The sequence below is a fragment of the Volvox carteri genome (genome assembly GCF_000143455.1).
Source record: "Volvox carteri f. nagariensis unplaced genomic scaffold VOLCAscaffold_25, whole genome shotgun sequence".
NCBI classification, from domain to species: Eukaryota; Viridiplantae; Chlorophyta; class Chlorophyceae; order Chlamydomonadales; family Volvocaceae; genus Volvox; species Volvox carteri.
The window spans coordinates 339,244-353,501 of record NW_003307568.1 but is presented as its reverse complement, the minus strand read 5'-3'; the positions used below and the strand labels follow the sequence as shown (position 1 = coordinate 353,501).

At 57.4% G+C, this 14,258-nt stretch overlaps 2 protein-coding genes across 2 annotated transcripts; one reads left to right on the top strand and one right to left on the bottom strand.

Moving 5' to 3' along the window:
• Positions 1-502: 502 nt before the first annotated feature.
• VOLCADRAFT_61745 (uncharacterized protein) lies at positions 503-8,491 on the bottom strand (the record flags this gene model as incomplete). Its single annotated transcript, XM_002951622.1, has 16 exons — positions 503-853; positions 1,843-1,961; positions 2,318-2,345; positions 2,711-2,852; positions 3,527-3,645; positions 3,887-3,990; positions 4,139-4,271; positions 4,576-4,636; positions 5,030-5,199; positions 5,513-5,620; positions 6,216-6,266; positions 6,685-6,782; positions 7,151-7,237; positions 7,447-7,504; positions 7,814-7,879; positions 8,384-8,491. 16 exons carry the CDS (start codon positions 8,489-8,491, stop codon positions 503-505), a joined length of 1,803 nt encoding a protein of 600 aa, XP_002951668.1.
• An 841-nt stretch (positions 8,492-9,332) lies between these two features.
• VOLCADRAFT_92242 (uncharacterized protein) lies at positions 9,333-11,825 on the top strand (the record flags this gene model as incomplete). The annotated part of the gene is made up of 3 exons (XM_002951718.1): positions 9,333-9,349; positions 9,928-11,186; positions 11,692-11,825. 3 exons carry the CDS (start codon positions 9,333-9,335, stop codon positions 11,823-11,825), a joined length of 1,410 nt encoding a protein of 469 aa, XP_002951764.1.
• Positions 11,826-14,258: the final 2,433 nt, after the last annotated feature.

The following is a 14,258-nucleotide window of genomic DNA, read 5'->3' as shown; positions in this document are numbered from 1 at the left end:
GTGAAACCGCGGCGCATAAGGCACTGAACACCCATCCTGAGCTGGAACCCATCCGCGCTTTCGGGTTGCCAGAGAGCTCCCCTGCGGGAACCTTAAACCCCACACGGAGCTCAGTGGATAACGGCTGATAAGGAACAGTAACATCGATGTACGGCAGCGTCGGACAGCAGGCCTTGCGGTGGCATGCATCCAACCCAACCTGACCATCCATGCTGCGATGACATGCTCAATAAGGCGTTGGACTCAACCGAAGCACCACCACCGCCGCCAGCACTCCTCTGGACAATCAGTCCGCTACCGTCCAGGATTCCCCGTCCCTTTTGAGCTCCCCTCATCTCGAAGTCCCCTGAAGATCAGGTTAAGATAACCGAGCAACTGACGGCTGCTGACGTCATCACCGTTGCCGTACTCCACGCCGAAATGCCGCCCCATTTAAACGAGAAACCGTCAACACCCGCAGTGAAGGTGGAAGCAACAGATGCTATGCCAGTCACAGTCGCAGTCACACCAACCCCGCACCCGAGCCCGCTTTGGCGACCGCCGCCATCCCATGTGCCGTACCCCTTGCCATTGTGCGCCGCCGCCTGTTCACAGGCTGCGGAACCCCCGCGGCCGCACCCTTCTTTCCGCCGGTGACATCGGCGACAGCAGCAGCCATGGCCGCCGCCGGCGCCTGCATGGGCGCCGGCGCCGGAGGGTGCAGGTGCTTGACCATGTAATGCCCTTCCAGCTCGTAGCCCAGTTTGCGGTAGTAGTGGCGGGTACCCACTCCGCTAATGACGGCAATCTTGGTGGAGAGGTGCTCGAAGCGGGCTATGCGCTCCGCCTCCGCCATCAGCAGACTGCCATAGCCCTGCACGCACGGTGTACGCATGTACGTACGTATGTACACATAAGTGGGAGTACGGCGAGTATGACATCCACATATGATTGCATGAAAAGGACATGCGAAGCGGGCTACTTCCTTCGGAACAAAAAATGCTCAAAACGCGGTCAGAAATATGGAATATCCAGTGTATTTTTTTTCCGTAATATATTACGGTTCCGTAATAAAATGGCATATTTGCGTTCTGCGCTCCGTCATAGACCATGGTAAAGGCCTGGTACGGTCGTTACGGAGCTGGGGCGGGCCCCAGAAGACGTCTCTGGGGGCCTTCGTTCTATTTTAGTATAAATAAGTTATAAATGAGCGATGGGGCCCAAGAAATTAACTACTATAGCTGGTCAGGGTAGCGTCAAAGCATTCCTGACCACCGGCAGGCCAAACCCCAGTAGCGGCGATGCTGGTAACACTTCAAACGATATAGCGAGTACAAGAGAGACATTAGAACCAGATGACAGGGCGCCTCCCGCACTCGAATGAAATATTTATTAAATATGTGCTGGTGTATCAGGTACCCTGTGTGGGCAGGGGGGGTCTAGGGGGGCTTGCCCCCCCAGAAAAAAAATTCTGGCAGTAATAAATGTATTGGACTGATGGCATATTTATTACGGAACTCGTAACAGATTCAGGATCGGCCTCCACGAAAAAAAAAACACTGAATATATCGAATCGGACACTAGACTACTCCAAAAAGGACTGTTTACCTTTTGCAAAAATCGTTTCGGGTAGAATGGAAGCGCCTTTGCATTTTGGATCTTCCCGGGTAATTATTTTACATATTATCTCATGGACCTCAAGAAATCCCCCGCGTTCATTAGCGCTGCATTTCGCGGTGTCAACGAAGCAACGAGTTTTTTACATGAGAAGAAACCTTCCCCTCCAAAAGAGAAGAAAGAGATAACATATGCACTTGCTCCAGTTCCAACCCCGCCAAGAGAGTCAGAACAAACGCTACGAACCTGGTGCTGAAAGTTCGCCGTGTCGCGTGCATGTACGGCAACGGCTGTGCCGTACACGTGCAGCTCCCGTACCATTGATACGCGGCCTAGCAGCTCGGGCTGTCGGGAGGAGTCCGGTCCTGCGGGATTGTTGAGGTCAGCGACGGCGGGAGGGACGAGGGGACGAGGGAGGGGAAGATGGGGTGAGGCGATAGGGGGGGGTGTCCGCATGGAGTTGGGTTGCCAAATGACGAATGTGCGTTGCCACGTGTGTGTGTGTGTGTGTGTGGCCGCGAATTGAAACCACCACTCACACGTCCTACCCCCCATCCCTGACTGCTATTCAGCAAACACAACGGCAAGCAAAAGCTCCTTCAGACTGATGTAAAACATCAATCATCTCCCGCGCCCAGCTCCACCAGCGGGGGCCCTCTCCCCCCCTCTCCTCCTCCTCCTCCCTTCCTCTCTTCCCGGAGTCACTCGCCTGCCAGCTTACGAAGCCGCAGGAGGCCCACCAGAATATCCTGGCAGTTCCAGGGCGGGGAGGGGGATGCGGGCCGGGGTGTGGGCCGCTCAGAGAGGCCGCGAGGAAGAGCGCGAGGCATCAAAGAAGAGGAGTCGAGAAAGAGAGATCGCAGATGGTGGGGCCAGATCTGCCCAAAATGCCAGCCAGGCAGTCAGACAGCCAGTCATGTCTCCTAGACAGGCGGAGGGGGCCCGGTAGCACTCGCAAGAGGACGAGCAAAGACACGAAACACATCGCGACGTAGCCCCACCTACCCAACCCCCCACCCAACCTGAAGGAGGGAAGGACGATGAAAAAGAACCTCACCTCCCTCCCTCCCTCCCTCCCACCTCCCTGCCTCCCTCCACAAACTCTCCCTCCCACCTGGCGCGGGTCCTCATAAGCCAGGAAGGTCTCCCAGCCGCCGTTGGCCGCGTAATCCCGCCGCAACAGCTCCACCTGATCTGGTCGTACAGCGGACCCGCCGTGAATCTCCTGAATACCTACCTCCCGTGTACGAACATCCCTGCAAGTGTGCGTGCATACATACGTATGAACATACATATAGACACGTATGATGCGCGATGGCATTTCTCTATACACGCGCAAAGGGCAGTTATGGACGATGGCAGAGACGTGGGAAAAGATAAGAAAACACGCACATAAACATATATATATGCATGCATGCAAGTACGTATGTATATAATGTTATACATAATGTTGTATATAATGTTGTAATTAATGTTGTGTATAATGTTGTATATACGTACACATAATGTATATTATATATGTTATGTAATTCATTCGCACACCGACCTCGAGGAGTCTGGCCCCAGCCAAGGACAACTTGCCAGCTAAGCCCTGGAACACTTCAAAGACCTGGAACCCCCCAACCCCCAACCCCCCCCACCCCCCACCCCACCGCCACCGCCACCACTAACCCTACGGCGCCATCGCGCCCCGACACAGAAGGACGCGCCATTGAAGCGCAATACCGACATGGACTAACTGGTCTAACTTGCCGCCGCGCGCGCCCGCCTACCATACATCACCCTGCCCTTCCCTCCCTCCCGCACACCCCCCTAACCCCCATGTCGGCCCCCCCGGGCACTCCCCCACCTCCTAGCGGCAGGTTGTACCCCTCAAACACACACACACACATTCCCCCCGACAGACACACATACATACACGCACACGCACCTGCACCTCAGGCCCAGCGCCGCCATCCTGGCGAGGGCTACCTCCCGCAGATTGCCCTTCTCGACGCCGGCGGTCACCAGAGGCATGGGGATATCCCGCTGAATACGATAAACACGGACCTGTACGACGAAAGGTACGGAAGGGAGGGCGCAGCTCTGTGTATCTGGGCCGGTGTAACGCCTGCCAGCCAACAGCGGACCCCATCACACCATCCCGCACCATCCCGGAGAAACACACACACACGCACATACAGACCTACTGATTTCCTCTTCCCCCCCCATACACACACACACACCCTCTCCGACCCCTCCTTCCCCTGCCCACCCCTCCTCCTCCCACCCCAGCGGGACTGGCACTCACCCAGGGCGGCACAAGGGCCAACACTCGAGCCACCAGGTCGACCAGCTTGTCAGGAGCGTAGTTGCGGTACAGCCCCCGCTTCCACAGCTCGTACAATCCCGTACCTGCCGTACAGTGTCGTATACATCTAAAGCAAAACAGGCATACATCTGAATACGTATAGCAATTCCAATCCGAGCCTAATCGACATCTTGGAAGCAGCAACGGCCGTGCCGTACCGTACGACCGCTGGGTCAATGGTGGCGTACCTACCTCGGATGACAAGCGTGGGATAGAGCTTGAGGCCGTCTGTACGGAAATCCGGGTTTTCGAAGAACTCCCGGAAGCACTCGATGTCCCGCTCCCAGCCCACTCCGGGCAGGTCGGGCATCATGTGCACCACCACCTGGTCCGTGGCGGTTACAAAGTTAGTTGGGCGTTGTGCGCCAAGGGGAACAGCACACACACACACACACACACACACACACACACACACACGCTGGAGACGACCCCTTTTGGTAACTTTACTCGGGTGTCTCCCCAGCCCCTCGCGCGGCTCAGTACTCCGTTACATCACTCACTCACATACATACATACACCCTTCTCCTCGCAATCCATCCCTTTGACTCCATTCACGACAGCACAGCCCACTCCATGCAGATGTTTCCCAACCTACGCCCAGGCCGCCAGAACGTCCGCCGCCCACCCACCTTGAATCCGGCATCCTTTGCTCCCACGAAACACTGCTTCACCGCTTCCACCGTGTGGCCCCTAAGGGGACCCGGGGGGAGGGGGGGGAGGGGGGGGAGGGGAAGGGGTGACAAAGGGCAGGCCGGAAAGAGGAGAAGAGGGGGGGAGAGAGCGGTGCAGGGGGGAAAGACGAACCACGAACGAGTGAAGGTGCTGCCAGGGCAAGAGTGTACCAGGCGGTGCGGGGGGGGATGAGAAGCCGCCCGGGGAAGAAGGCGGGAATGAGAGCGCACGGGGAAAAGGGGAGAGTATGGGTAGGTGTCAAGTGTGTATCGGAGCCTCCTCCTCCTTCCATTCCAACTCCCGGTATATCCAACACCGCCCCAAAACCCGCCACGCACATCAGCCCCGCCCCCTCACACACGCATACACACATACACACAGACAGACACACATACACACACACGCGCCCACCGGTTAGTGTCCCGGGCCACGTCCTCGTAAATGGACTGCAGCCCGATTTCAAGTCTCGTACAACCGTACGACAACATGTCCGTCAGGTGACTCCGGGCGCAGTAGTCTGGCCGCGTCTCAATGGTGAGGCCGATGCACTTGGTACGGCTCTCCTCACTGTAGCGTACGGCCTGCGTACGGCATAACGTCACACAGTTGGCCTTTCGTACCCATCGTTGCAATCTGGGAAGAGCCGGGTACCTGTAGGCAAAGAAAGCCACAGACGACGACGGCGGCAGTTGCAGCAGCCTCCCTTCTCCCCTTAACTCCCACTCCTCCCTCCCACTCCTCCCTCCCACTCCTCCCGCCCCCTTTCCCGTTTGTGGTTCGGCTTTCCCCCCTTCCCTCCCCACCCCTTTCCCTATCCTATTCCCTTGTAAACACTCACTCCCTCTCCCCCTCTCCCTCCCCCCCGGGTTGTCCCCCTCTCCTCGCCTCGTGCACACAGCTGCTTGCGTGTCCGGACAGCGCATCATGCAGATTGCGAATGAAGTAGTCCCGGTAGTCGGCGGGTAGCGACATGAACGTCCCGCCCATCAGAATGTACTCCACCTGCCGCAGCGGTCGGAGGCGGCCGGGCACGGGGGAGGACGGAAGGGAAGAGGGTTAGGGACGGGCGAGGGGTGTGGCAGTGCGTGAGGGCACACACACACACACACAAACACAAACACACACAGATGCGAGTACTAATGCAAAGATGTGGCCTACGCGTCTAGGTGCGCCTGTTAGGCCTTGGGAGAGGGAGTGTGAGTGGAGGGGTGTGAGAGGGAGAGTGAGGGGATGTTCTCCCTGCGGCTCCCCAGCGGCTATTGGCGGCTGCCCGCGGCCCTTTCCTCGGGCGCATGAAGACAGCAAGTGGTGCAAAGACGCGAGCGACGCAGCGAGCAAAACAAACACATACATACATACATACATACATACATACATACATACATACATGCATACCGATATAGATGAGTGCGGCAACCCAGAACCACACGCCACAAGTCGCACGCCGGTTGGGGCACCCTCACCGACACCCCCCAACCAACGAACTACCGGAACCACAACTGAGCTAACCGTTAGCGGCTGAGAGGCGCCCACAGCTTTAGCAGTCCTCATGAACTTACAAGCAACTGTAAACCACCAACCGTTACCGTTACCGTACCTTGTCCACGACATGCCCCAGCTTGCGCAGCTGGTCGACGCGTCCGCGAGCCTGAGGGAGCGCGCGTGTGGGTTAGTCGGTTGTGCCAGAAGACTGTACGGCAGCATTTTACAGATGGTTTAGATCGTGGGCTGTGCAGGTATGTGCGGGTATGTGCAGGTATATAGGAATTTCTGACGGTGTCAGACAGAAGGTGATGGTTGCGGTGGCTAAGGAAGGCAGTGGCGAGTGTTTGCTAACTAATGCCGACGGCGATATGTACGACACCGGGTGGGAAGGAATTTTACGGAAGGGGTTACGGAAACGTGTCAAAACCCAAGTGGGCCGAGTGCCATTCTGCCATAGTACGACAACGCTGATGGACTCATATACCACATCACCAGCGCACATCGGGTGCCGCCATATAGGGCTTGGGCTATAACAGCATCAGATGGCCTATCGGCCCTAGCGTGTACGGAACCGTACATACCTGCACGTACGGGTCGTACCGCGCCCGAATCGCGCGCATGGATGTCGGCTCATACCCCGTGTAGCTCTGAGTTGAGTATTCAAAGTCACTGTCGGGACCTGCGCCGGTCGGCCAAGAGCAGGTAGTACAGCGCCGTACACATGTCGTACAATTAGACTTTCCTGCTCTCGTCAAGGACATCGAGCCGCTGTTCTCTTCTTCACCCACCGGCTCTGCCTAACTCCAGACCTCACCCCGGCTGCCATTCATTCCCCATTCATCCATTGGAACGTCCATCTACAAGACATACAACATGAAGCATTCATAACTTCCTACTCCCTCTACTCGTGCAGCATTGGGAAGTCGGTGGTGTTGACCCCCCTCCCTCCCTCCCTCCTATCCTTCCCTCCCTCCCTCCCTCCCCCCTATCCCCCTAATCCTTCCCTCCCTTTCCCCTATCCCCCCCTCTCTCCCTCCCTCTCTTTACCTCCCGGGCAGTAGATGCAAATGTTGCCCGTGGTGGCGATGTGGGGACAGCGGTGCGGCTTGGACATCACCGCCACCACCGCAATACCTGAATACATTACATTACATTACATTACATCACACACATGCACAAACGCAGACAGACCCGCGGGTCGATCAGTCATATGCAGTCATTTTCAGTCAGCCCGTCCGTCCACCTATCCGCTCGTGTGCATCTCTCAGGGGCGCACGTACATACCCACATTCGCGGAAGGGCCGCCACCCTTAACCAGAGCCATGAGCCAGCCGTACACTCACCTGATGCCGTACGTACGGGTTTGGCTCTCAGCCTCGGCAGCAGGGCCGCCCGGTGCTCCTGTTGCCATTCGCCGGGTGCGGAGCCATGACGGGGGCCATGATGGCCACCAGGAAGAGCACGGGCAGGAGCAGGGGCAGGAGCGCGGGCAGGAGCACGGGTAGGAGGGGAAGCGGGGCCACAAAGGGGTGGTAGCAAGTGACGATACGAGCTGCCCAAAGGGGGGAGCTCTTTCCTGCTCCCATCCACCCATCCTTCCTTCACTCACTCACTTCCTCACTTGGTACTAGGCAGGCAGACAGAAAAACAGGCCAGACAGACAGACCGGCAAACAGGCAGACTGACGGACGGACTGACAGACGCACGTACCTCGGGTAGCGCCGCAATGATCTCCACCAGCTTGGGCGAACGGGCGAGGCGGTAACGCCGACTGATCTGTGGACACACACATGATAACAGCGGCGGTCAGGTTGGGAAGGGGGGAAAGATGAACCACGAGGAGTGAAGCTGCTGGGAAGGGGGGGGGCGAGGAGCAGCACAAACGTATACATGCACAATGTAAAAACCAAACTGGGTCCCGTAGCGATTTCCGTGACGGAGGTGACGGGCAGGTTGCAAGGGTTAAGGTGCGGATGAAGAGGGTGGGGGCATTACCTGCACGTAAAGTGCACGTAAGGCCGAGTCGAACTGAATCGAACCCTTTTGACGCACCATGGGCCGCAGAAGGAGGCGATGGAGGGGGGCCCCCGGCCTGTGATGGAGAGTGGTATGGCCCGGCACAGCTAAGCCCCGGGTGGGGGGGAAGGTTCCTAAAAACCCCCCACACACCCGCACCTGCCACAACAACAATCCCACCCATAGGCCCACCCAGTACCATTACCCACCCACCTATTTACCCAACTACACGCGCTTCACCCACCCACCCACCCACCCGCTCACCTCGCACTTCAGCTGGTTCAGGTCAACGTCGCGGCCATCTCGGACTCCGGAGACCAGCGCAGAGACCAGCTCAGCAATCGCCCGCACGCGCGCCTCATCCGTGCTCATGAACGCAGGGCCGGAGGAGGCGGAGGCCGTGGCCGCCGCGCTGCCGCCGCCGCCGCCTCCCCCGGGCAGGGCAGCCATAGCGTCCACTGCCGTCTGACCCGCCCTGCGTGGTCAGATGTTTTTCGGGGAGTTCAGGGGACGACGACAGCCGAACAATATGATACCGGACAGGAACTGGTGGGTGGGGTTTTCGGTTAGGGAGATTTACTTTGCCAACTGGGTTGGAGCGTTTGTGTGTGTGGGAGAGGGGGGCCTCAGCCAAACAAGAAAGGGGGGAGAGTAGGCCATATTAGTTGCGTCGTGTCGTGCGTTCGATGATGCTCTTTATGTCCTTCAGTCCCGGTTCGGTACCACGACACGGATCCCAGGCGTCTTGACAACCTGTAGTTGACCTTCCCTCCGTATTCCCATGCACGTATTCCATAAGGCACGGAGGCCCATCTCACAGGCTGGGCGACCCGGGAAGCGGTTAAGCATCCCGTGTTTCAGCTACTCATCCGAGCAGTTAATTGCCTATGGTATAACCCAGCCCCGTCACCTGTTCTGTTCAACCTTCCCGGGAAAGGCCGGCGCCACCATGGTGGCACTTGCGCTGAACTGTGGCACTCCTATTTTGTAATTAAGATTCTTATAATTTTTATCTGGAGGTTCTTAAGGGAGTAACTGTTTTCACGAGGAGAAATGCCAACGTCGCATCGACGCCCAAACCTAAACACTGAATTGGTCTTGACTTGGTCGTGGCCTATAGGTCACAGTGCAAAGAAGTGAACAGAAAAATGATCATTTGGCAACTGAAGTGTCATGGACCTGCTTTGATAGGCTCCGTTTGTAATCCAGCCGAATGTTATTTTCGTACAGGTCCGTTCATGCGATACCGTTGGCAAGACGTACCGTTGCAATACATGACAGTGTTGATGTATCGCTAAGTGGAAACATTGCTCATTTTGGCTGCAAAGCTGTAAGAAACCTTTAGACGTCCTGGTTTGCATGGGTATTGGATGTCGTCAACACAGGCAGGCGATTCTGCATTTCTTTCAGGACCGCTTGGGCTTGATATAGGACCACCACTCTCCTCACGACAGAAAAAAGCGGCGGCGGCGTTCACGTTTGCACAGCTGCTTGCTTTGGCGGAGCTCCGCGCAAGCGCCCGTCGGAAGCAGCCCTTAGCCGGAAGCAGGTTCGCCCCGCTGAGCAACCGGTGCCACAGGTTTAGTCTCAATTCACCTAGTACGCTATCAGCTTTGCTTTTGTGGGTTCATGGCAACGTCACGCTGCCGAGCCTTGGGCTGGGCTGCATTTACCCCACCAAGTGCCGACCCCAGCATCTCGCTTACTTGCTCCTAAAAGCTTCTACCCATCACTTCTTAAGAGTCTCTTGTTCACAAATCGGCAAGAGCGATGCATTCTAGGTCCGCTCATGTTTGTCGCGCATCCAGGACAAACGGCGCGTTGGCCGGCAGCCAAGCGACCGCACCCCGAGCCACCACAGCCGCTACCGCCGGGCCCAGAGGTCAAGCTACCGTGGTGCTCAAGTTACGCCAAAGCAACGCGAAGCGGCGCGCAGAGGAAGAGGCAGACGCCGCGCTAGCGGTACCGGCTTCGCAGCGACTACGATCCACCGCTGCAGCCCCCACCGCCATCTTCACAAAGCGCATCGCGATCGTCTCCCCACCCGGCACGCAAAGCCCAGCGGCCCCAGAGCAACTCGGATGCCATCTCGCGCGCCGCTGCCGGGGGCCCGGCGGCAACGGCCATCGCGGCGGCAGCGGCGGCGGCGGTAATATAGGTCCCAGCAGCTTGGCTCGGGTGTACGGCAGTAGACTACGGATCAGCCAGCTGCCTGAGGACTACGAGGAGTGCTTCGTCGGTTTGGAACCTGTACGGCAACCGGATCCGGACGAGCTTCTCGTGGCCCATGTTGGCAGCGCACAGCGCAAGGCGGCGGCAGCTGCTATTGCTGGCGCTGGCGGTGCACCTCACGCAGACAGCGGCGGCGGCGGCGGCCTGGGGGGAGCACTGCTGGGAACTGTTGGTGTTGGTCAGGAAATGTCCTTCATGTTCCCGGGCGTCACACCTGGCGGCGCCTTGGCAACCCTCGTCCCAGGCGCGCCGACTGCTACAGCAGCGGCAGCTCCGGCCGCCACCGTGGCGGGAGGCCTCCTAGCGCCGTTAGGGCATATCTCTGCAGGCTTGCCAATGGCGACGGCTATCCTGCCGTACACCAGCGCGCCGTACGACGCCGTCGCTGGTACAACGATGGGGGGCCCGGCGGCGGCGGCGGCGGCGGTGGTAGCGGGTCCGGACCTTATGCTGGACGCCGACGACAGCACCGAAAGTGAAGAGGAAGAGGGGGACGTCAGCGCTGGCGGCGGCGGACAGAGCATGGACACGGATGCTGCGCTGGGGGCCGCCTTTGATGACTTTGAAGGGATGGGGCCAATGACGCAGCCGCCGCGGCCGCAACCACACCCCGGGGGTGACGGTTACGGTACAGGGTTCGGCGGCGGGGCGGTTGGAGCAGGCGGCGGCATGTTTGGGTACGGCACAGGCGGCGGCGGGTCTCTGGGGTTCGGCGGCATGGCGTCTGGGTTGCCAGGCAGCGGCATGGGTATGGGGATGAGCATCAGCGCCGGCGGTGGCGGTGGTGGTGGCTTTGGGACCGGGACGGGGACGACATCGACGGTGGATGACGATGGTACGATGGTAGAGGAGTTCTGACCCATGGGTCTGTCCCGCTCACTCCTGAGGCGCACCCTCATGGCTTGGCTACAACTGCTTTTGCCGCCCGGCTGGAACTGGAAAACGAGTTCGCCACGTGGGGATGTGCCATGTCGCGCGCTGCGTATTGTCGCTCTTGAACATGTTTGTGTTCGTGAAGGAATTGCTGGAGCAGTTGGCATGGACTGGCTGGAGTCGCGGAGCTCAGCCTCATCGTGGCTATCATTCCAAGGACGTGTGAGATCACCTTGCAGGGGGGTCCCCACCCCCCGGGGGTCACCGAGGTCGCGGCGAATGTCGCTACCATAGTTGTATGGGGCCACCGCTCTGTGAGGGGGCACCGCACCCTGGGTGACTCGCGCACAAGGAGACCCCCCTCCCCCAGCGATTGCACCAGGTCCTCATGCGCTTTAGGTCGGGCTGTTGGGAGCTCGAGAGGTTAAGAGGCCCCACGACGCTGAGCGTGCTGCCCGTACCTGCAGGCTTTGTGGCTGCCGAGCGGTGGAAGATGAATTTGGCATATGTTTGGAGAATGCCTGCTTATGATGGCTTGAGGGCTAAGTATGGGAGTGAACTGATGGGTTTCAAGGGGCGCAGCATGCGCACCATCATATGACGGAGGCTCCCCCGCTGGCATTATAGCTTTATTATAGCTTTCTTTCCGAGGTCTGGCAGACTAGGCACGCAGCGCTAAACGGCGCTTCGGGAGGACGACGACAGCCGCCCCACCGACACCGCAACATTAGCTTTTATAAACGGTCCATGGGGGTCCCCCGGCTTTGATGGACCCCCCCAACACACGCACGTACCTGTGCGGACACTGTGTAACTGTAAATGCAGCAGTAACTGTATTCCTTGTGGAATTCCAAGGAAAGAGCGAGAAAACCGCTGCGGCCGCACAGCAATCAAAGCATCGCTAGTAGAAGCAGCGGGCGCCGCAGCGTACACGCACGTAGCCGGTAACCGACCGGTTAGCTATTAAAACCCAACCGGTCGCTTCGGTAGGGTAACCCGATAACCGACCGACCGGTAACCTTAACGGTCGGTGAACCCCAGTTACTGGGTCGTTAGCTCGTTATGTCGGTTACCCTACCGGCCAGTTACCTAATAGCTCTTAAGACTACTTGTGGGCCGAGTCGTGTAAGTTAGGGATGATCGTCATCTCACCTTGGGGTGAAATGACAATCATTAAGCAGCCCCTCGCACAAATGTGTCCGGTCGTACTTCGCGAATAGAGACTCCGTACATCTCGTCCCCAAAGTCAGGAGCGAATTTTGCCGCGCAGATGCGCGCGTGCGATTCGCAAAATGCGCCTGTACAAATGTATATAAAATTTCTTGGCGGATGAGGACCAGGTGCGCCAGCGCGTTGCGCAGGTGAGCATGTTGGCCATAGCCGCACGCTGGACTATTGCGTCGATGCTTTGCAGTAAATAAAAGCACCGAAAGCCAACGTCGTAGCTTGCAACTCTGGGCCCGTGAAACTGCCGCGGAAGATGAAGCGCTGGCGAAGAGGCAGTTGTATGCAGCACCTTGTTCAGAGTAAAGTCAAATTACAAAGTTGCGCAAAGTATAACATACATAAACTTAATTAAACATAAGAACAGATAAGACGTTTAGAGCCTTGTCGGTGGCATGGACGCCGCTGTTGGCTTGGAACAGCTATTTGCTGTGCATAGGGACGTGCCCGCGTTAGCCGTGTTGCAACAGCTAAGGATGGATTTCAGCCAGCAACAGCCTCAAGAGCTGCTGCACAACCACCGGGAATGTCTTCAGTTGGGCACGTGTAGTTTTGGTCGGTGGGGTCGAGCAACGTACGCAATGCGCACAGAAACCAAGGTGCAGCGTTCTGTAACATCGCCAACATATCCGGTACGCGGTGGCAGGCTTGCCGAGCACGAAATGAAGGGGGGGTCGCATCTCACCATTCAACTAAGCATGCATGTGCTCGGTTGAATGCTCGGTAGCGTGCGAGTTTACCCCTATCAGGATGTTTGTTTGCATATCCCTCCAAGCGAGAGGGCTTGCACCTATGCTGATGTTCGTTCCAAGAAGTGAACTGAGGACTGATGCTACGGTGAAAGATTTGCACGTAAATTCGCCCGTGCAATAAAACGCCCTGTAACTCGCTTACGCTAATCTCACATTCCAATATGCCACTGCACTTTCCTCTCCAGCCTGGCCACATTCTCTTCCTCGCAAACGTACTTGGGCACCTTACAATCCAACACCATACGTGCTTTGGAAACGCGGGCAGCTGCTTCACAAGGACCCCCCTATTTGGATTCTAAAACCGTTTTTGAGCTTGGTCCAAGTTTTACAATTTACTGCTGTACAGCGTATGTTAAATCAAATTATAAGATGTATATGTGGCAGTCTTGTTAGGGATGGGCTTGATGTCTATGGCAGAAGAAACGAACCGAGCCAAGAAAACTTGAAACGAAATCAATCCATGAAAGGAAAGACTCATGCATCAACTGCTCACAAAAACTGTCGTATGGCTGCCGTACCCCCAGGCTTTCGGAGCAGCAGCAGAAACTCCAGTACGCAGTTCTAACTATTAAACGCCCAGCACGTGCCCAACACGCCGCACCCGCAACACCAGCCTCTCACCGATCCCCGCTTGATTGCAACCACTGTCGCAGAAGCGCACCGCCTCACTTGGATGGTGCGTTTCCTCAGGGATGAAAGCCGCATGCCCCTTGACTCAGGCCAAATCAAATCCGCCCGCCCTAAGAGCCGCGACCCAAAACTCAGACCACGCGTAAGGACATCAGGCCAGACATTATCAGATCAGGTTCGCCCGACCCAAATCAGGTACGCCTGCTTCGGTCTCCACCCAAAAGTTACAGTTATTACAGTTACAGTGTCCGTACCAACGCGAACGGGTCCGTCAAAAGCCGGGGGCGCCATGCACCGTTGGTGAAACAAGATTTCTCCAGACCAGGTCAGCCCAGATCAGATCCAGATCAGATCCAGATCAGATCCAGATCAGATCCAGATCAGATCAGATCTAGATCAGATCTAGATCAGGTCAGATCCAGATCAGG